Raw genomic sequence first — 21,730 nt, 5'->3', positions numbered from 1 at the left:
ACCTGTCTGTTCTCCAAATTTTCCTGTTTCTGTTGAAAACCACACCATTCTTCAGGTCTCCTCAAGTTCAAAATCTTGGCATTATTCTCAGCTCCTCATGCTCCCTCACCTCACATATCCAATCTTTTTTCCAAATCTTGCTGTTTTTACCTGTACGATGTCTCTCACATCCAGTGCCTTCTCTCTGCTCACAAAGTCACCACCTTTGTTGAGACCTTCATCACCCCTTATCTAGATTATTACAGTGACCTCCAAATTGGTCCCTCTGCCTCCAGTCTCTCATCATTGCAGTCCATCCTTCTTCACAGAACTACCAAAGTGATTTTCCTTAAGGATCTTGGTACATCCCTCCTTACTCAAAAAACTCCTATAACTCTCTCTTGTCTCTGGAATAAAAATCTAAACTCCCTTGTTTTATGAAGCCTGTTGCCTCCAGGAGCAAGGGCATTCCTTTCCTGATACTTCCTGACACATAGTTTTCAGTCCAGTGATGCTGACCTCCTGGATATTCCACAAATAAGAAACTCTAATCTCTCAACTCTAGGTATTTTCTCTGACTGTCCCACATGTCTGGAAACCTGTCCCACCTCCACTCTAACTACTGACCTCCCTCACTGCTTCAAGTCCCAACTAAAATCCTATCTTCTACAGGAAACCTTCCTCAATCTCTCTTCATTCCAGTGCTTTCCTCCTGTTAATTATTTCTTATTTATCCTGCATATTGCTTGTATTTATACATATCTGTTAGCATGTTGTCTCCCCAATGGATCATAAGCTCCTTTTTAATAGCAACCATCTTTTGCCTCTTTTTCATCTCCTGCCCAATTAACTAGTGCCTGGCACGTAGAAGGTGCTTATAAATGTTGATTGATTGATGATTGGTTGATTTACAGCCTGATCCATCCTGTCTTTTTCCCCTCTTTAATACATTACTCCTCTTTCCACACTCTTAAGATCCAGCCAAACTGGCCTCCTCTCTTTTCTTGCACATTACATCTTCTATGTCCAGGCTTTTGCACCTGCTGTTTCATGCATGGGGTATACTAAGTTCTCTCCTCCACCTCACAGATCTCCCAAGAAGCAACTAACACATCCCTTTCTGCAAGAAGACTTTCCTGATTCCTCCCAAGTGCCAGTGCCATCCCTGTGGACCTGGTATTTAGAAACCTTGCATTTACTATTTGTGTTTTGTATATATTTATATGCTTTTGTTGTCTGGTAAAAGGTTAATTCCTGGAATGTAGAAATTGTTTTGGTTTTGGTGTTTGTATCTCTAAGACCTAGCACAGTATCTTGCATAGCTACTTAATTAAATACTTGTTAATTGATCAGTTTCCCTTTTTTGCCCCTGTCCTGTCACTGAAGACAATTGGACATCATCTTTGAGGGTGAAAGTATTTAGGCTTCACCAATAGACCTCAGCCTCAGTCTATTTCATATTTGAAAATGTGCTTGTTGGATCAAAGGTGGAACAAGAAGAATAATTAGTTATCGAATGAGAAAATTTGGAGTGCCTAATGTTAACGTGGAAGAAATATTTGCTTATAAGTTGTACCCAGAGATTTTTTAGATTTGTTAGTGTGCTAAATGGGAACTAGTAAGAGTGAGCAAGTATAGCTCAAAAGAATACGAAATTGGGCAGTTCCCCTCCCCCGCTTCAGTTCTTATCTTTGTGTCTTTAAATCATTGCAATCTCTTACAGTGGGCTTTGACATAAAAGATTCTCAGAGCATAGAATTTTGCTTTTAATCAGCCAATCAGCAATAATTACTGAGCACTCATAATAATAACAATGATAGTTAACATTTGTATAGCACTTATGATATGCCAGTCTCTGTGCTAAACACTTTACAAATTCTTAATCTCATTTGATCCTCCTAATGATCTTGGGAGGCATATGCTGTTGTTATCCTCATTTTATGGATGGGGAAGCGGTGGCAAACAGTGATTAAGTGACTTTCTCAGGGTGATGCAGCTAGTAAGAGTCTGAGACTAGATTTGAACTTGGATCTTCTTGACTCCGGGCCCAGATTTCTGTAAGTGACTGTACCATTTATGTCAGCATTGTGCCACGGTGCCATGAAAAACAGGAAAAGGGAAAATAAGTGCCTCTCCATGTTATAAGGGCCCTCAGTAGTAATCTAGTCCCATTAAGGAGCTAATAGTCTACGGAAATAAGATTCCTACATGAAACAGCAAATAACACGAGATCATGTAATTAAGTGCAGATTATTAGGGCTATTAGCATAGGATTTCAGAAGAAAGTAATCAATGAGGGGTGGAGTAGTCTAAACCTTGGTACATGAGTAGGTGTGATTGTACAAAATGAGCCACAAATGGCAGTAAAGATGAGCTCAAGAAGACCAGCCTAATCCGAGGAGAGTTATGAATCTGAAAACTTAGGATCATAGATTTAGAACTGGAAGTGGCAATATTTAGAGTAGCCCTGCGCAACTTGTGCTTACCTTGCGGCATGCCAAAGGATTTCAAGTGGCCCGCAAAAAATGTAGAGGAAAATATCTTTTGTATGTAGAAGAAATCCTTTGGCATGCTGCAAGTGGCCCATGGGCTGCGCACTGTACAGGCCTGATTGAGAGGCGATAAAACTCACTCCCTTCATTTTATAGATGAAGAAATAGAGTCGAGTGTCTTGTAATTACCTGAGGTGGGATGTGAACCCAGGTCCCTCTGACTCCAAGTCTAGTCTCTATCCACTAAAAGAAATCTGAAGTACAAGTTTAATTAGAATGGGTTATTATGGATGAGGAAAGTCTCAAGGAAACATGTTCTTCAGATATTTGAACAACTGTAAAATGTTGTTGAGCCTGGCCTGAATTCCCTTGTGTACTTGGGACAGTGAGTGATTTTATCAGTACTGCCAAACACTAACTGCTTTTTTTGTCCTGAAGGTGCTGAACATGATGCCTGGGGACAAGCTGATCCAGGCTTTGGCTGCTAGCTACTGAAATAGTTGATATGTCTTAAGCTTATCTCTTTGTGGTAGGGATGGTTTGTATTTGGTTAGATCCTTTCTTACTCTGTTCATAGACCCTTTTTTTTTTTGGCTTCATCATAGGCAGTGGGCTAGTACCTCAGGTTTATAGAAGAATTAGGAGGAAGCTCACTCATGTCATTGTTGAGGAGTTTTTGCCTAAGGCTTTTAGTGCCCCATCTATCAGTAGCAAGTTCTCCCTTTGGACTTCAGTATCTGGCAGCATTCACTCCCTCGATATTTTTCTGCATAGATCTTTAATTTAAAGGGCCATTTGTCAATTTGATTAGTCTCAGATGATATGGATCTTCTGATTTTCAGAGAAGATTTTAAGGAAACGTATTACTTCTTGTTCCTTCTCCTGAACACAAAGTGAAAAAAGAAGGAAGTAGGATTTTAGTTAAGGTAGAGCTGGAAGGGTTTTTTGGTTTTTGTGGGGTTTTTTGGTTCCTACTAAGGAATTATTCCATTCAGTAGTTTTATATCAAGAACATGGTTGAAATTTTAAAGCAATTTACTCTAACCTATTTTGAAAGAGACCAGGTACTTTAGAATGACTACGGGAATCTTGGGGAAAGAAGGCTAGATCTGGAGTCACAGAGATCTTGGTTTCAAATCCTAATTTTATTACTACCTGCCTAACTTTGGGCAAGGGTAACTTAACCTCTATGGGTTCTCAGTTTCTTCAACTGTAAAGTGAGAGGGTTTAGAGGTCAACTCTAAAGCTGTCACTTATTTTATGTACTAACCATACAGTTAGATACACACTGGTAGAATATATAAGGAGACAGATTTTGGCTCAACATAAGGGAGAACTGTCTTACAATTAGAACCATCTAAAAATCAAATAGGTATCTTTTTTTTTTTTTTTTTGGCAGGTGTACTATTTCCTCCTCACTATATGTTTTCAGTTAGAGATTGGATGATGTTTAGGGAGGCGTTAGGTAAGATTACTTGTACCATCCATCTCAAAGATTCTGTAACTGAGTTTACCTCTGTCATTAATATTAAACTGATAACTAAATCACATGTACTTAAGAGATACACCATTTTTCCCAGGTCCTTGATTTTCCTTCATTTCTGCTTCACCATGGCTTTACACTGGAACTAAGATGCTTAGGGGAAAAAAAATAACCACTATATCTCTTGCCAAAAGCTAGTTCATTTCCAGTTGTTGCCAACTCTGAAGACTAAGGCTGCATGTTAGACAATACGTCATGTCTTTTCCCTGTTATCTGGACAGCTGTAGTCTTACAATTGTGTCTTAAGGATGTTGTATTTGGAGTTCCAACACATGCTGGAATGTGGACACTGCAACTTAGGACAGAAGGCTACTTAGTAACAGCTTTGCTTTGTCTTTGGGCCTACTCTTTAGCTACCATTTATTTTCTTGCCAATGTAGACATTCTATACTAACTTAAACGTACTTTCCTTTTATACTATACAAAATCATTGATAAGACCTAGGCTGTCTTTTCCTGGATTCTCATTCATGTTCTTGAAGTTCTAATGAATACATTTTCAGATAATTTATAAAATGTTTACTATATGCCAAGTACTGTGCAAAGTGCTAGGGTTACAAATACAAGCAAAAAAAAGATCATTCTTCACTCTCAAGTGGTTTACAGTCTAATAGGAAAAAAATAACATTTCCCACCAGCTTCACTCCTTTGAACTTCCCCATGCCCCTAAGAACCTCATCACTCGGAGCCTCATTATCTTACAAGAAAGCATTAGCCTTGATACTTATACCACATCAGTACTCTCTGTTCCTCTGGTTGAAGGATGGAGCCATGAACTCCTCCCAAAATCTCCATTTAAGGAGGGGCCCTTAGGCCAGCTAGCTCTTCATTTCCCACCCAACAGCTTTCTTGGATTTCTCCATAATCCCCCCCATCCCTCCTGTCCCCAAGCTTTTAAACTTTCTTTTGTGTGTTGTCATCCTTCCCCCAGATTGTAAACATCTTGAGCAGGGACTGACTTTTTCATATTTGTATCCCTAGCATGTTGCACAGTGCCTGGCATAGAGGAGGCCTTTAATAAATGTTAATTGACAGCAGTCAATCAACTAGCATTTATTAGGCATTGTTCTAAGTGCTGGCAAGACAAAGAAAAGCAAAAAAAAAGTCTTACTGTCAAGAAGCTCATAGTTTAATAAGGGAAATAACATGCACACTTGTGCAGATAAGCTATATACAGGAAAATTGTAGGTAGTCTTAGAGGGAAAGCACAACATTTAGAAGGACTAGGGAAGGCTTCTTGCAGAAGGTGTAACTTTAGCTGAAACTTGAAGGAAGGCAGGGTGAGGAAGAAGAGTGTTCCCGTCATGGGGGACAGTCATCCAAAACACTTGGAGTCAAAGACAGAATATCCCATGTCTGAGGAACAGCAAGGGGTTCAGTGTCACAGGATTGCAGAGTCTGTGGAGGGAAATAAGGTGTAAGAAGACTGGAAAGGTAAGAAGGATCTAAGTTAGACAAGGCTTTGAAAGCCATACAAAGATTTTTCTATTTGATCCTGAAAGTATGGAGAACTACTGGAGTTTATTGAAGGTCCAGGGGCTGGGGTGATATGATCAGACCTGTGCTCTAGGAGGACCTTTGACAGCAGAATGAGGGATAGATTGGAATGAGGAGAGACTCGAGGCAGGCAGACCCACCAGCAGGCTATTTAGTCCAGGCATTCTGCTAATGAAGGTACTAATAAATACCTTCTGCCAAGGTAATGAAGACTTAAACAGGGTGGGCACAGAATCAGAGGAGAGAAGGGGACTTATACAGGTGATGTTACAAAGGTAGCAACAACAGGACTTGCAGCTGATTGGATATTAGATTGAGAGAGTGAGGGGGAATCAGTTAACATCTGAGTTGCAAATATGGGTAACTGGGACAATTGAAGACAGTACCCAAAAGTAACAGTGAAGTTCAAAAGATAGGAAAGTTGAGTCAAGGAGAAGATGGTGAGTTTAAGCTATCTTCAGGTCCCCTGTTTTGAGATGTTCAAGGTGACTGATAGGCAGTCAGAAATGGACTGGAGGTCAAGAGTGTAGTTAGGGTCAGACAAGTATACATAAGAGTCATACATAGAAACAACACATAAAAGGTAACTGAATAATGGAGTGAGGTCGGTGGATGGGAAGGTGTCATAATGGGGACAAGGTGGAGAAGTCATCTGGGGAGTCATGAGGAGAGCCAGTTGGAAGTGAATATGGCTGACACGGGGGCTTCTGGAGATGGGAGATTCTGGGGAAGAACATGCAATTAAAAGAGTGTTACCAAAAAAGACCCATCAGGTTGATGGATTGCAAAAAAGGGCAAATTCTTTGGGATTGAACTATTGTTAGTATTTCTAGAATTCCTTGCAAAAACTACATGACTGGTTTTTTTTTTCTTTTAATGTAATCTGAGTGACCGTGCAAGGTAAGATTTAGGGTTATTGAAAGACTCTTGATCCCTTTTATAGCATCATTTTGCCTCCTCTAAGAACTTAACTCTGGTATTTGAAGTCTTTAGAGATGAGCATTGTAGTAGCAGGGGTATAAAATTATGACTATTACTACTCATGCCCTTTTTCCTATTTGACCCATATATTGACAAAATACAGTTTATTGACATATACTTCAAAGTATGAGATTCCTAGAATCTAGGGATCCCTAGTTTTCTTTAAGGCTTGGCTGCATTATTACCACCATCTGAGTCCCCTCATTATTACTGCTCTCCTCACCCAAATTGACTTGAATTTATTTGCCTGCATGCTGGTGGTCTCTCTTGTAGTAGGTAAGGTCCTCAAAGGTAGGGACTGTTTTGTTTCTGTCTTTTTATTCCAGCTCCTGGAACAATTCTTTATGCATAGCAAGCCCTTAATGCTTAAAAATTAAAGAGAGCCAATTAGTTCAGTAGAGGGAAATAGCAACTGTAAAATTTCATAATCATTAAATATGTTTTTTCCATGCCTCCCACTGTTCTGGGAATATTAACAAACCTTCAAAGAAGTCAAGTGACTTGCTCCACCTCATTAAGGAGGCTGGTGGCCAAACTGAAAGTAGAATCCATGTTTCCCCCTGACATAGTCAAATCAAATGAGCAGAGGCCCAGAGCTTAGAAGTCCTAGGATGACCAAGTGAAATATTTACAACCAAAAACGACAAGCTATAAGATTGTTATTCTTTTAAACTACTAATGGTCCCTGACAACAGATGCATCATCTCTGTGACACTAGTTGAACTGGCAAGAACTAGTGGAAAATTTGTGAGCTGGGAAAATATTCTATGGACACAAATACTTTTTTAAATCTAACTATGAAGCTGCTATAAAATATGACCCCCTCCCTCCTAGTAGACCTATTTGTTGGGGGTCAGTGAAAGAGGAAAGAGGAAATCTCTGAAGGAAGAGAGTGGAGCAGGGAAACAGGTGAGGGGCAAAAGGAGACAGACCAAAAAAACTAAGGTATTCCAATCCATTTTGTTCCTCCCCATTTTTTAGGTTATCTCATTTTGGCTTTGAGAAGAGAACAGTTTTTAAGGGAAGCTACCCAGTTTATCACGCCTTGTTCAGGGACTGTTGCTAGGAGTGATGAGGTTGTTGGGCCTTTAAAGAGATCCCATAATCTCTGCCGCAGAAAAGGCCAAAGGCCAGAACGCTAATGAATCACTAATCTGTTTTAGAAAATTCACTTTCTCACTTTTTGAGGTGCCCCAGGCACGATTAGTTTCTCTGAAAATGGCCTTTTCAGCATTCATGCTTAGCATTGCCCCACACCCTCTCTCTCCATCCCCCATCCTTCTAGTTATATTCATTACTGCTTTCCCCAGAAATGCAACTTCCAGCTTTCCATGTGATCCAATCTTTGTTCTTTATACACTACTGCTTTGTTTGTAGATGATGCCAGGCAAGCCCCGCATCTCTGCTCTGGGAACTGATTGGGGTTTGGTTCAGTGATTTTCAGATGCCAAATGAAATAGGCCCCTGCTTCAGGCAAAAAGGGAGAGACTAGCTAAAATCAGCTTATAGGGGCTGATTATCTCCTGTGGCTTAGATACATTGTCTAGTAGGGAGACGTAAGGAACCGAGTGAACATGCAGAGATAAAACAGAAGCCAGACTCTCTGGAAAAAGAGCAGTACAGATTTCAAGTTAGTAACAATTTCATTTACTTCTTTCCTTGTCTCATACTGCCCACAGGTAAATTCTACTGTAAACCTCACTACTGTTACCGACTTTCTGGATATGCACAGAGGAAGAGACCAGCAGTGGCTTCTCTGTCTGGGAAGGTAACATCTAATTTTACTTCATTGGGTATTGGAAGGTAGGAGGGAGAGAACTATTGAGTACCATTTGGGGGTGGGGTGAAACTGAGTATTAGACTAAAGTAATGCTTTATTGACTATTGTAGAGCTGATTGACTGTTTGTAAAATCATCAGCAACTCTTAAGGAAGGACGGGAACTTGAGGAAAATCTAGTAGAGACAGTCCCTATCAAAGGGACCCAGGATCAGCTGAAGAAAGTTTGAAAATAGTATTTCAAAGGGAATCAGATTCTGTGCTTTATTTGGGTTCTTTAAATCCCACTATGTAGGCAGGGTTTGGAGATTAGATGGGTATGCCAGTCTTTCCCATTTTAGTGACTACAGTAGTATTTATGTGACATAAAATAGGACTCATGCTGCTTACTACAGTTTCTTCTCCACTTCTGGTAGGGTGAGGTTCTTGTTAGGAATGGCAGTGGCGTCACATTTGAGAAGGTCTCACTGGTCCTCTTTGACTGTGGAGAAGAGACAAGAGTTATAATTTTTGCTAGTCCTTTTTACCATCTTCATTCTGTGGGTTCCAACTCACTTAGGGTATCAGTAGCTTACTATTTTGAGAGCATTGGTTCTTTTGGATTTTGTGGTTTTGCTGTCTTGGGGTTTTGTTGTTTTTTTGTTTTTAGCAACAGCAGCTTGCCCCCTTATTTCCCTCAGTTTTGTTAATAAAATAGATTTCATTCACTGAAATAGATTCCATAGCATGAGTCAGAAAAGATCTGGGTTCATTTCCTGCTTCCTCCATCCCTACTTGTATGATCTTGGACAAGATACTTAAATCTCTCTAAACCTCAATTTTCTCATCTGTAAAATGGAAATAAAACGTAAACAATTTTTATTTCGTAGGGTTATGTTGAAGAAATGTATTTGTAAACTTTCAAGCTTTTAGATGTGGTGATGCTGGTTGTCATAGCTGTTAATGAAGAAAAGCTGGAGGGAAAGCTTAGATGAGGCTAGAATTTGACTTCTGGTTACTTCCAAGATGGATCTGGCCCAGATCATAAAATATCTTATCTAATGATTTTTAGACTCTGAGTAGGGCATGGGAATTATCACCAGGTGTGGAGAAATCCCACAACAGTGTCATGTAGTACCAGACAAAGATTGGTGGGATTAGTTAAAGGTTAGTTAAAGGACAGTGAAAGATAAGCCAACTTTCCAGGCCCAGCTGCTGTCCCTGTAGGCTAGGTCTCATTTCAAATTTGTTACTCCTTCATGGAATCTAAAACTGTCACCTACTGATTTTCTTTTGCTTTTCTCCTTTGCTAGGAGATTAAAGGGCCCCTGCAGGACAGCACCACAGCAGACAGAACTGGACGATCCGACTCTACCACCAGCTCAGTGGAGAGGACTCCAGGTAGCCTCGCTTCCTTGTTTGGCTGGGTGGTGCAGTACTCTCTTGGCCTCTATGACAAGGCCAAGGGGATGAGCCATCGACTCCAAAGCACCATTTCCTCGCTTGGGCACCAGGTAGCCCAAAACCCTTTGGACTCCTTTTTCATGTGTCAGCTGCTTGCTTTTGCAGTTCCCTTTCTCTATGTACTATACATATTACTCATACAGATTGTGGGGGAATTTCGCTGGCAGGCTGCTAGCCCATAGAGAAACAGTTTGGAGAGCTATTAGAAATTGCTGCTAAAATGGCTCTGGGGCCTGACTCCATCCATCTCATCAGGGAAAATTGTGCAGATCTCCTCCAGGCATACTGAGGGTTACAAGACAAATTTGAACCCAGGTGAGAAATCTGGAGGTACAAAGTCTTTCTATAGCTGGCCGTTTTGGGCTTTATTGGCATATTATTTTGGAACTGAGAAGCCTCGCAATCTGGATTTTTTTGCTTTCACTTTAATTCTAGAGATCCCTCTGTCCTCATCCTTTCATTAAGTGTCTGGATAGGATGCTGATGCTGAATTTGGTTCCTAACTGTTAAAAAAAAAAACCAAAACGCCACACCCAATTCCTGTCTACTTTGGTGGTCAATTGTACTACTTCCCTTAATTTTGGAGAGTCCTTCATTGCCCATCCCTAACAACATCAGCATGCATGTTGGAGCCACTGTCATTACCTAAAGAGGTACTTATCTTAACTAGTGCTGAGGGATGGTACAGCAAGGGTGACCAGAATGAATGTGAAATGGGAAGAGGAAGAAAGTTTGTCCTTTGGAAAAATAACCTATTATTGAAAACATGGTTTTATTCTTAAAATGGTTTTGTGTTGTATGGATTAAGGCTGTGATTGTTTGCATATAAGAGATTTAATTGCCTATATCCCTCTTTTTAAAAAATGTCTTCCAAGCAGCCATTTAAGAATACATGGTTTTCAAAGTGGGGGAACAGAGGGTTTTAGATTTTTACCAGGAAATCAGAATTTAAAACTAAAGAGTGTGATATTAGCAATCTGGACTGAGCTAATGAAGGTGACAGAGTGAAAACAGAAAAGACTTGTGCCTCTCTGCAGATCCCCACTCACAGACTTTAAAACAGCATCTTCCCAGAGATGACTCCTCCCAGCACCTCAAAGCCTGTAGAAATCACTCTGTGGAAACCATCGTGTGCTCCTGGCTGTGGGCTGGGCAAGAATGGCAGGGGTGGGTTACTGGTATATTGAACCATGCCATAATCTTGGCTTTTTAATCTGTGCCCATTCTATAAATCTAGGAAAGGTTTTCATTTACTGTCCCTGTGTGACCAACATTTTATAGAGTAAGCCACTAACCATATTTAACCCTTAGCAGTCCTTCATACCCTCTCCTCTGATAGATAGCATGCTGATAGCTCTGCACAGTTGACATTTATGAGATATCAAGAAAGGTAGTATTTCCATGGGGGAAAAGTAGGAAGGAATCTTCAAAGAACCTTTTTCTTTGGGTCCTTGAATATACATTTAACTCAGTAAGAAAGTTAACTTCTAATCACATGTACTGGCCAGTCTAGGGGGTTTCCAGAAGAGAGGGCTATTTGGAGGCACTAAACTCACAAGGATATCTTTGAAAAGAGTTGAACTCAATTTTAAATCTGGATCATTCCTTGACCACATCATAATGTATTTCCATTTTGCCCATCTGATTTTAGTTTCTATTCTTGCCACTAGTTGAGAAAATCATAATTTTCAGTTTTATGGCAGTTTAATTCTTTTAGGCCTGTATCTTTTACTTGTGTTTCCTATACTAATTACTGTTTGTACTGCATTGTGGTCCATAAAGGATGTTTAGTAAATATTGGTAAAAACTTAATTTCTTATTTTTTTAAATAAAAAAATAAATAGAAATCGAAGTTCTAATCTTTCTGCACCCCACTGGGATCTCTTTGTACACACTACTTTGAAGACCACTGCCCAAGGAATTATCCATTTTTAAAGGTACTATGTGGTGCTAAATTATATGTATTTTCTTCAGTGTTTCTGTTCAGAAGACACCATAAGTCATTAGATCTAACAGCTTTCACTAGTTCAGTCTTATGATCTCCTTTGTTTAAACTCTGATTAGATTTGTGTAGCTCTGAGAGGGGAACATTAAGTTTCCTACGGTTAGGTTATTTTTGGTTTTTTTCTGTCTTTTTGCAGTTCATTTAACTTTCCTCTTTTGAATTTAAATGCTTTGTCATTTTGTTCAAACGTATATGCTTGATTTTTTTTTTTGCATTTCCCTGTCTCTGACATTTTCCTGATTATCTCTCTTGAAATTCTAAATTTGAAGCTTTTTGTTCTATCTGATAACATGATTACAACTCTTTTTGAATCAACGTGATATATAGGAAAATTTGTTTCTGCTTCTTATTATAATAATAATAGTTATATTAACAATACCTATTATTATTTTTGCTTTGTATATGTCTGGTTTTTAGATGTGTTTCTTATATGCATCAAATTGTTTTGTCCATTTCACCACTCTTTCATTTTATTGCCCTCTTTATTCCATTCACATTTGAAATTTCAGTTGTTAGCTTTGCATTTTCTTCTTTTGTTTTGGTATTGAATTTCATTACTTTCCGTCTTTATCCCAACAATTAGCTTTGCTGACACTACTTTAATGCTGTTTTATTCCCTTTTACCTACCCTTTCTCAAGTTCTTTGACTTTACTTAAATTATAGTTTATTTTTATTTATTGTGTTTCTCCTCCTTTATACTTATGCTTCAGAATCTTCCCTTCTCCCACCCTTTCCTCTTGAACCTCTTAGGTTAAATAATATTCTTTTGCTGTGCCCTTTCCCAGGAAGTTTTCCTTTGTCTTGATCTCATTATTATTCTTTCATTTCTAGTCTATTCTGAATTCTAGTCTCTAGCTCATGAACTCTATACCCTTACTTATTATTTCTTTAATCTCTCTATGTCCCTTATAAGGATAGAACATTTGGAGTACCAAATTGGAACTTTGTCCCATTTCTATGTTCATTTTCAGATTTAACCCATCCTTGACACAGTCTTAAAAATATAAATTCATGAAGAAAGCAACATTGAATTGAAACACTTTTCAAAATTTTGAGGCCTTATCCTACATCCTGTCCTTACCCTCTACTCACAAAGCCAAATTGGCCTGTCTGTGGTTCTTTGTCCTCCCTACCTTGGGATGCTGGCTGCCTTTGGGTTCTCATGCTTACCTTTCTCTTGGGTGGATCACAGTCCTAAGGAGTGCAGCACTTTCTCAGAAAAGATAGTTTCCTAATGTGCAGATTCTCCCCAAACAAAATATTAGGTCCCTGTGTCTTATAACTACACACCTCCCCTATTTCAGATGTCAGCGTTCTTCAGTAGAACATGTTTCTTTGCCCTTTCAGGGTAATCCTTCTTAGCTTCTTTTTATCCTTTTGCTTTTATCCTGTTCTCCCTTTGCCCACAGATTTAAGAATTTACTGGAGATCCCTCTGTATTCATCTGTGGGCTGAGTGGAGTTTTCCCTTAGTCTCTTATCTTCTTTCTCCCTTTTATCCTACATTCCCATAGTGGTTATCTTTCCCAGGAAAGAGATTGGTTCGCTTCTTGTAAATCACACAGTTTAGTCTATGAATGAATGAAAAAGCATTTGTTAGATGCTTTTTATGTCAAAGCACTGTGCTAAACATTGGGAATGCAAATAGAACAATAGTAATCTAATTTAGGATTAATTTATGATATTTAACTCTTCTGTCTTTCCTTCTCCTGTTTCTTTCATTTAAATCTTTAGCCCCTTAGATTCTTTTTATCCTTTGAGATCCTTTTCTTTTTCTTTTTTTAAGCAAATTATTTTTTATTATTATTTTATTTGTTTTCAGTGTTCTACAAACACTTTCATATAACTTAGATTTTTCCCCCTCCCTCCCCCTCCTTTCCCCCTCCCTCCTCCCTCCTCCCTCCCTCTCTGAGACACCATACAATTTTATATAGGTTCTACACATACATTCCTATTAAATACATTATCACCTTAGTCATGTGGCATAGAAGAATTAAAATGAATGGGAGAAATCATAAAACAAACCAAAACATAATACAAAAGAAAATAATCTGCTACATTCTGCAATCAAATTCCATAGTTCCTTTTGTGTATGTGGAAAGCGTTTTGCTTTAAGAGACCATTAGGAATTTTTTAAGTCCTTCCATTGCAATGAAGTTCTAAGTCTACCAGAAAAATTCCTCTCACACATTGTGATTGTTGCTGTGTACAAAGTTCTCCTGGTTCTGCTCCTTTCGCTCAGCATCAGTTCATATAAGTCTTTCCCGGACTCTCTGAAGTCTTCCGATTCTTTTCTTTTTAAATAGTTGCCTATAAATGAAACTACTGATTTTGATTACTTAGTTTTTTCTTATAATTGTACTTATTTCCTTTCTCGTGTTTTGTTTGAGGAGCCTGCTAATCAGATATTTTTCTAGTGTTGGGGGGGGGGGGTTTGCAAGAATGCCTCTTGCCTGTCTTCTTGAAGGTAAATCTTTTTACACTGATTAGGCTCAGCTTTGTTAGATATGTACTTTGGGGTTGCAGCTTAAGGTCCTTTACTTTTTGGAATATACTGTTCCATTTTCTCCAGTTTATCATGACTGCAGAGTAATTCTGCATTATTCAAATTGGTGTTCCTTCACATTTGAATGTCTTTCTTCTGATTGCATGTGTAATTACTGTTGAAATTTTGAACTTTAACTACTGTATGCCTTAAAGTTCAAATATGGGTTTTTTCTTCTCCTGGCAGCAATCTGTGGATTCAGTCAATTATTGCTTCGTGTTCTGAGTTTAAAAGTTTTGAACAGTTTTCTTGTCTTCCTGTTGTGTGTTATTCAGATTTTTTGATTTGTCATATTCTCCTAGGAGATCTATAATCCTTAAGTTCCATCTGTACATCCTATTTTCAAGATCATTCATTTTAGGATGCATAGAATTCTGGGTTTGTTTTTTTTTTATATAAATATCATTGCCTTTTCCTTCTCTTCTAATTTTCTTCTACTTCCCTGTTTTTGTTTTCTAAATCTTTTATTCCCTCTTTCAGAGCCTGAACTTGTTTAAAGAAATTCTTTATCATGTCTTTTAAGTTGTGACCTCTACAGTTTGTGTACTTTAATTCCAAGTTAAGAATTTTTTACCTAATTTCATTCCAAATTTCTTCTTTTGAAAGTTTATTTTCTTTTTGAAACATTCTGGAGTTTCTTATTGTTCCATCATTTCTAGGAAGTCCGTAAAGCTAGCCTTTCTCTTATGTTCTCATTCACATTTCACTGGTTTCCCTCCACATTCTTTGTCCTCTCTCTCTCTTATGATGACTATAGATCCCTACTCCTCCAAAGTGGGATGTCTTCAGCCTCCTCAGTTGAGGAGGTATAGGGTCCCACCTCAGTGTTACTAGCTGTAGGAAACTCTAGAGAGAGAAGAATATTTCTAACTGGGCTTCCAGATTTCTGCGTGGACCACAAAAAGGTATTTCCTCTCTAGCTAGCTCTATTTTAAATTCTTCAGTAATATGTAAAGACAAATACCCCACCATCTGGGCAAGTAGGTACACAGTGGATAGAGTACTGGCCCTCGAGTCAGGAAAACCTAAGTTTAAATCCAGTCTCAGACACTTACTAGCTATATGATCCTGGGCAAGTCACTGTTTGCTTTAGTTTCCTCATCTAAAAAATGAGCTACAGAAGGAAATGGCAAACCATTCCACTATCTTTGCCAAGAAAACCTTAAATGGGGTCTCAAAGAATCAGACATGACTGAACAACAATAACTCACCATCTTGCTGGTCACATCTGCCAATTTCTAAAGCTGTTTCTTGTACTTTTTTAAAAAAAGGTTTGTGGACAGAAAAAAGAAGACCTCAAATTAGAGAAACTCTAGACTTAGCAGTTCCAAAAAGTAATCTAAGCAACTAAATCAATGGGAAGACTCAAGGGCATTTCCATACATAGAATTCTTGAGTCTAAGATAGAAAGGCTATATGATTGGTCAGGTTTCTGGTCCCTAAGCACCATGAATAAAAATAAAATCATTTGGGCTCCCTAAAACGTAACAGATTAAACTCTCTAAAGAACTCAGTCTATATGAGATATATATATATATAAGTGTTGGTAGCCTTTTATTTATTGGGGGGGGGGGGGGATCACGCCTATGAATATTGTCAATGAAGAAAATTCCTAGTGAAAAAATTCCACCTACCAATGCAGATTTAGTGATTGTTAAGAAACTTTTGTTTTTAGAAAGTTGCCTGGAGTAGAGAAAAGATTGTGTCTTGCTCAGGGTCACATTGTTATACTTGCTGTCTCTAGTCATTTAATAGCTAGCATTGAAATATATTTCATCTCTCTTTTTTTGATCCATTCTTTCATTTCTGTGTTTTTGTCTTTTTTATTTTAGACAAATACTAAAATTTAAATACAGAAGAAAAAGAAATAAACAAATATAAAATAAGAAAAGAAGAAAATGCCATGTGCACAGCAGAACGTAGGAGAGGATTCAGAATACATAGCTAGAGCTTTCCATTTTAAGAAAATCTATATATTAAATACTGCTCCTCATGTTGAAAGCATTCCATCTTTGCTTCCTTGGAGGTTTTCTCTTCTTTACTTTATCTCTTTATAAGGTTTCCTTCCCTGAGTCTCAAACTAAAGATGTCATTAATCAACCCAGAGTTTCTATATTTGAAAAGACTAGGTCAGTGAATCAGGGCTTCAGTATGAGTCTTTTCTTTGGCATTCCTTAAAGTGAGTATATATATATTTTCCTCCCTTTCCTCACCCCTCCAGTCTTGCTAAGACTTCATTATATTGGTACAAATGAAGTAAAAGTAGGTAATGCTGTTGCTTTATTTGGTGTTTGACTCTGTTGTCCTTGCAGTAAACTGAACCATCTCTGTATTTTGTCATCTTCTTTCACTATTTTAATGTTTGTTTCTCCTTATGCCAAAGTTGCTGCTCTGACTCCTCCCCCCCCCAAAAAACCTTCCAACAACAACAAACCCACAAACAACTTAAAAGAAACCACCTCAATCCTCTTTTGAATTGCTGTCTGCTTTTGGTAACCGCAGTCTAATTTAGTGTTGGGTGGACATTGTTTACAATATTTTTGTTGGTAACATGCTTTTCAGACAGAAATTCTGGTTTCTGTTCTTCAAGTCTACAAACGATTTCTTTCTAAGCCTCCTATACTCTCCAACAGATCGGTGTACTTGGCACAGATTTTCTTACCCTGGCATACCTGCTATGACACCTGTGAGGAGAATGGTAGATAATTAAAAGGAGACTTAAGATAAAAAGCCATAAATAGTATCCTCCCCATATAGTTAGATATGGGAAAGTTAGATAGATAGTTAGATCTTTTCATCAAGAGGAATGGTAGGGAAGAGAGAGATATAAGATACAACAGAGGGGGGAGGGGGGAGAGGGTTAAATAGGGAGAGAGTGTGTTTGTGTGTGTGCGCGTGTGTGTGTGTGTGTACATACATACACATATTCAGTATATATGTATATACCTATACACATATTCAGTATATATAGTGAAAACATGGGCTCAGGGATAAAGTGAGAATTCTTCCATTATCATCATAAAGACATAAGGCCTTGGTACAAGAGCCAAAGTTTGTGTGTGTGATAATTCATCATTGTCCAACACAGTAACTTGTAATATATGCTTCCTTCTTGTCCCGTAAGTGTTAGTACACATACTGTGGAACCTCAGTGGACTATTGGGAAATCCATTACACCACCTTTTTCAGTAAAAGGAGCCACTTTCATGGCACAAGCTGCTTCAGTAGAGCCTTTCAGGTAGAAGGAAGAGGTTAAAAACCTTCCTTATCACTAATTTCTGATTCCTTAGAGATATTGTGAGAAAATCTTTCCTGGGGCAGCAAAATGGAATTCTGAATCCTTTTTTAAAACCTTATTGCTATTTTTGTGTTCACATAAGTCATATCACACACAGTACAGATCAAATCTCTGCTAGTAATACTTAACCCAAAAGTTAAGCAAAAACATAAAATACAGTGACTGTATCTGATAAGGTACACACCATTCTGTCTTACTAGTCCTCCACCTCTCTGCTGTATCGGAGGCAACCATTTCATAATTTTCTTTGGGAGCTACCTAGATTTTTCAGTTACTCAGAGTTGGACATTCTTTTGATGATCTTTTCATTTACATTGTTGCAGTTGTGTATATATTGTTTTCTTGATTCTGCTGCTTTTTTCCTTTATCAGTTCATACAAATCTTCCCATGTTTCTTTGAATGCCTCATGTTTTTGCAGTAAAGAATGACATTCCATCCTATTTATTTGTCATAGGTTTTTCAGCTATTCCTCAGTTGATGAGTATCCATTATTTATCATGTCCCACATTAAAGAGATTAAATTGGTGGGGATATGTGTATGTCCAATTCTGTGTGTATATATGTAGATAGCTGTTTACAACTATGGCTGAAAAATAATAGCATCTAGGTAAATATTCCTGTACCCTGGTGTTCCCACATTAAGGGACCATGCCTCTGCCCCTTTTCTGGTGCCATCATGGACAATGGTCCCTATCCTAACTTGGTCTCCCTGTCATTATTTTGTGGAAGGACACCCAGACATAAGTGCTGAAAAGGGCATTATATCCTAGGAGTGGTAAACCAGGAGAATGGAGAGACAGTTGAGGTGGCATCCTGCTAAACTGCAAATACCATTTCCCTCCAGATAACATTCCTCTCTCATAAAAGCCTCAACCAACTAACACTTGCCAAGGAGAGCAGGTTGTCCTACTTATGAGAGTGAAGTCTTATGGAGTGTATCTGGGTTGGAAAAAATAGACCTCTCAGTCCTTGCCCACCATTCTTCTTTCAGAAGTATAGATTGGCACTGCTTTGTTATTTATTACTTCAGAATTCTTTTTAATCAGGGAGTTTTGTTTCATTCATGCAGGATGGGTGTGTGTGTGTGTGTGTGTGTGTATTTTCATGGCCTATGTAAGCTTTTAAGCCATTTCTGAAGGAGGCCTTAAAATGATCTTGAATGTCTGACAGAGGCCTTCACTTGACTCTCGTGTCATCTTTATTTCTGCCTTAACTAGTAGAGCTTAAACTGAGAAAAAATTAGCTGATGAAAAGTTTTTGGTTTTTTTTCCTGACTAGAGAGGAAAGGAAACTCAGTCGATACCAGAGGCATTGCTAAGAACTTAAGGGTTAGCTGTGTTGAGGATAGCATTATAAGTCCACTTCTCCCCTTTCCTAAAGTCTTTTTTCCCCACCTTGTACCCTTGTTGTTTTGTAACCTGTGCTGTTGTGAGCTTTTGGTGTTGTGTTCTTTTGTGCGGGTTTTTGTTTTGTTTTGTTTTGGTGGGAAGGGGTGGGAGACAGGTAATTCTGTAATGTTTGCTTTTCTGGTTACTGTGAAATTAAGGTGTTGTGTTGTTTATAACTAAATGTTATCTCTCTTGTTTGAGAATAAATTCCGAACAATCTTCAGGTTTCTGAGTTTTTCTTTTCCACCCCTTTTTCTTAATTGGTGGGTGGGGAAAGGGGAGATTGAAATGAGCTTAGAGCACCTCTTTTGGGAAGAAGGCATAAGACAGGGAAAAAAACCTGATAGTTTGAAATTGAATAGGAAGAAAGATCTTTAAGCAGGGATGGTGAGAATATTCTGTCAGCTCACCATTTTAGCTGTTCAAGAAGGAAGAGGGAGAAACTCCCAAAATTCAGGAATCCCTGAACTGAAAATTCAAGTATAGCTGTCCAGTGAGATCCACAGCCACGTGGTGAGAAGGGATAAAAGGCTGCTAATTTCTTATTGATAGCAAGCTTGCTACTACTTGGGCAGGAGGCCAGGTGCTTTTCTCCTCTTGTTTCCTACTACATCAAGCTACTATTTATGGACTAGAGAAAAGAGAAAGTTGTTTTGTTGCTCTTCTCCATTGGAAGGGGCTCACTGACCTTGACCTTGTTCCTTGGATCTTGTGGGATTCTGCTCTTTTTCTCTGCCTGGTGTCTCCACTGTTCTTCTGTCTTTGCAATGACCTAGGCACCGAGCTAAGATATCGAATTCTATTTTGTTACTCTCAAGTCTGGAGGGATTAACCTATATTAAGAAGCGAGCTGTCCTGTTTTCACTCCTGCTGCTGCTGCTGCTGCTGACATCAGCAGACTTCTTCCCCGTTAATGTGGAAGGCATAGGCCCAGCCATAGAGCTGAAAGAGGTCACCTTGTTCAGGAAAATCTATGTAAATGAGCCCTGCAAGTCTTGCAGTGCCAAATAACTTCGCATCTCACCTGCTGCGAGTTCCCCCACTGAACTCTAGGAAATGTGTGTTCCTACAGAAATTGGATGTTCTTGGCCTCATTCAGCTTATGAAGCAGATCCCGTGGGATTTTATTTTTCTGGCCTGCACTAGGCAAATGTGATCTGAAGCATGGATGGAAAGATCAGCAGAAAGCAGGACAGTAGGTTCCTTCTTCCCACTCTCTAAGAACAGGGCTCAGACTTCTGCCAGAGAATATATCTGCGTGATGGTGTAGGGTCTAACATTGTTATAACTGGCATTTCTGCTTTACATTAATTAGCCTTATGTGTAGCATATGCTAATTTTCCCCTCTTACTTTGAAGTCCATTTTCTCATGTAAAAATTTCCTCTTAATTTATTTTAGTGAAAAACATTCCCTGGGAAAGACACTGAGGTAGACTTTGAAAGGTGATATATGACTGTTGAAATAAATGATTTTAACCTTTGGCAGCTATGTGACACAATGGATAGAGCACTGATCCTGGAGTCAGGAAGATCTGAGTTCAGATCCTACATCAGGTGCTTATTACCAGCTGTGTGATCCTAAGCACATCACTTAACCTCTGTTTTCCTCTATTTTCTCATTTTCAAAATGCATATAAGAATAATTAACCTCCTAGGATTGTTGTGAGGATTACAAGAAATAATAATTGTAAAGGGTCTAGCATAGTGTTGGGTACATAGTAAGCCCTTATCTAAAGTTAGCTGTTAACTCTTACTATTTTCACATTGACAGGTGTCAGATGGAAGGGCAGACATCTGAGAGAGGATCTTTTGAACATATTAGCCAGAAAGGGTTTACAGCTCTAGTTCTTAATACAGAGTTCTGAGCCCTGGTGACTTGCACAGGTTCTAAAACTGCCTCATGAATTCAAAGCCAACTATGTCTGATTCAGCTTTTACCCTCCACCTCCAATCATGCCAAGCTTCCTGGCAGGTACCAGCAAGCAGATTACACATCATGAAATGGAAAGAGTCAAATTAGCATTCATTGCCCTGGTTAGGTCATGGAGCCAGCCTTCTTTCTCCTAAACCTCCTGCTCATCTCCTATTACACAGGATGAAGGGAGGGGGATGTTGGCATATCTTTCTCCATAGTTGCTCCTATACTTTGGAGAAGATGGTTGTTCCCGGAGTATTCCTTGAAGGAGAAGTGGAACTCCAAATATACCTCCCTTCTCATGAAGATCTCACAATCCACTATAAAGACTTTTTCATTTCTTATGGATCTATGTCCTTACATTTTTATGTGTCAAAACACACCAATTTTTTGAAAATCTACAATTTCTAAGGCATCTCAAGGTTTATCCAAGAAATGAGCTAGCAAGTGGAGCCCCTGGTCTACTCAGTCCAAGTTTGCTCTGTGGCCTAAAACTAATGTTGTCTTGGTTCATGCCAGTGAATCTAGCTTTGCCTGGCCACAGGAACAGCAAGACGCATGCATGGTAGCAACACAAGACCACAATGAAACTGTGGAAAAAGATAACTTACCCTTTCTTCCCTACAAAACCATTATTGTAAAAGGAAATGTTCTGAAACCTCGAATAGGAGAAGTAGCCACCTAACTCAGTACTACTTACTCTAAAAGGATCTCTTGACAAGGTCTCTATCTTAGCTTGAGAAAGCCTCGCCACTGGCAGAAACATCACAGAGGAGACAGAGCCTTGTGTTAGCACTACTTGCTCCGTGTGATGAGATCAGTGATTTTTCTCAAATCCTTAGAGCCAGGTTCAAACAATTATATCA

At 38.8% G+C, this 21,730-nt stretch overlaps 1 protein-coding gene and 1 long non-coding RNA gene across 17 annotated transcripts in view; one reads left to right on the top strand and one right to left on the bottom strand.

The window, feature by feature from the left end:
• MICAL3 (microtubule associated monooxygenase, calponin and LIM domain containing 3) overlaps nucleotides 1-21,730 on the top strand; it is a 241,424-nt gene that overhangs the window by 123,357 nt on the left and 96,337 nt on the right. For all 15 annotated transcript variants that reach the window (XM_072654153.1, XM_072654166.1, XM_072654164.1 and 12 more), the window contains 2 exons: nucleotides 8,171-8,259; nucleotides 9,562-9,649. In XM_072654153.1, coding sequence (XP_072510254.1) covers nucleotides 8,171-8,259; nucleotides 9,562-9,649 — 177 coding nt within the window. The remainder of the gene's footprint in view (nucleotides 1-8,170; nucleotides 8,260-9,561; nucleotides 9,650-21,730) is intronic.
• LOC140533850 (uncharacterized) lies at nucleotides 5,121-21,714 on the bottom strand. 2 transcript variants are annotated; one of them, XR_011977080.1, is made up of 3 exons: nucleotides 21,476-21,714; nucleotides 8,660-8,750; nucleotides 5,121-5,411 (listed from the first exon to the last, which is right to left on the bottom strand). It is a non-coding gene; the product is annotated as an uncharacterized lncRNA (long non-coding RNA). The 2 variants fall into 2 exon arrangements; XR_011977079.1 differs by having other exon boundaries at nucleotides 21,565-21,714.

This window comes from Notamacropus eugenii, chromosome 3 (genome assembly GCF_028372415.1).
Source record: "Notamacropus eugenii isolate mMacEug1 chromosome 3, mMacEug1.pri_v2, whole genome shotgun sequence".
Taxonomy (NCBI): domain Eukaryota; kingdom Metazoa; phylum Chordata; class Mammalia; order Diprotodontia; family Macropodidae; genus Notamacropus; species Notamacropus eugenii.
The sequence above is the reverse complement of the archived record's forward strand: the minus strand, read 5'-3'. Positions and strand labels throughout refer to the sequence as shown.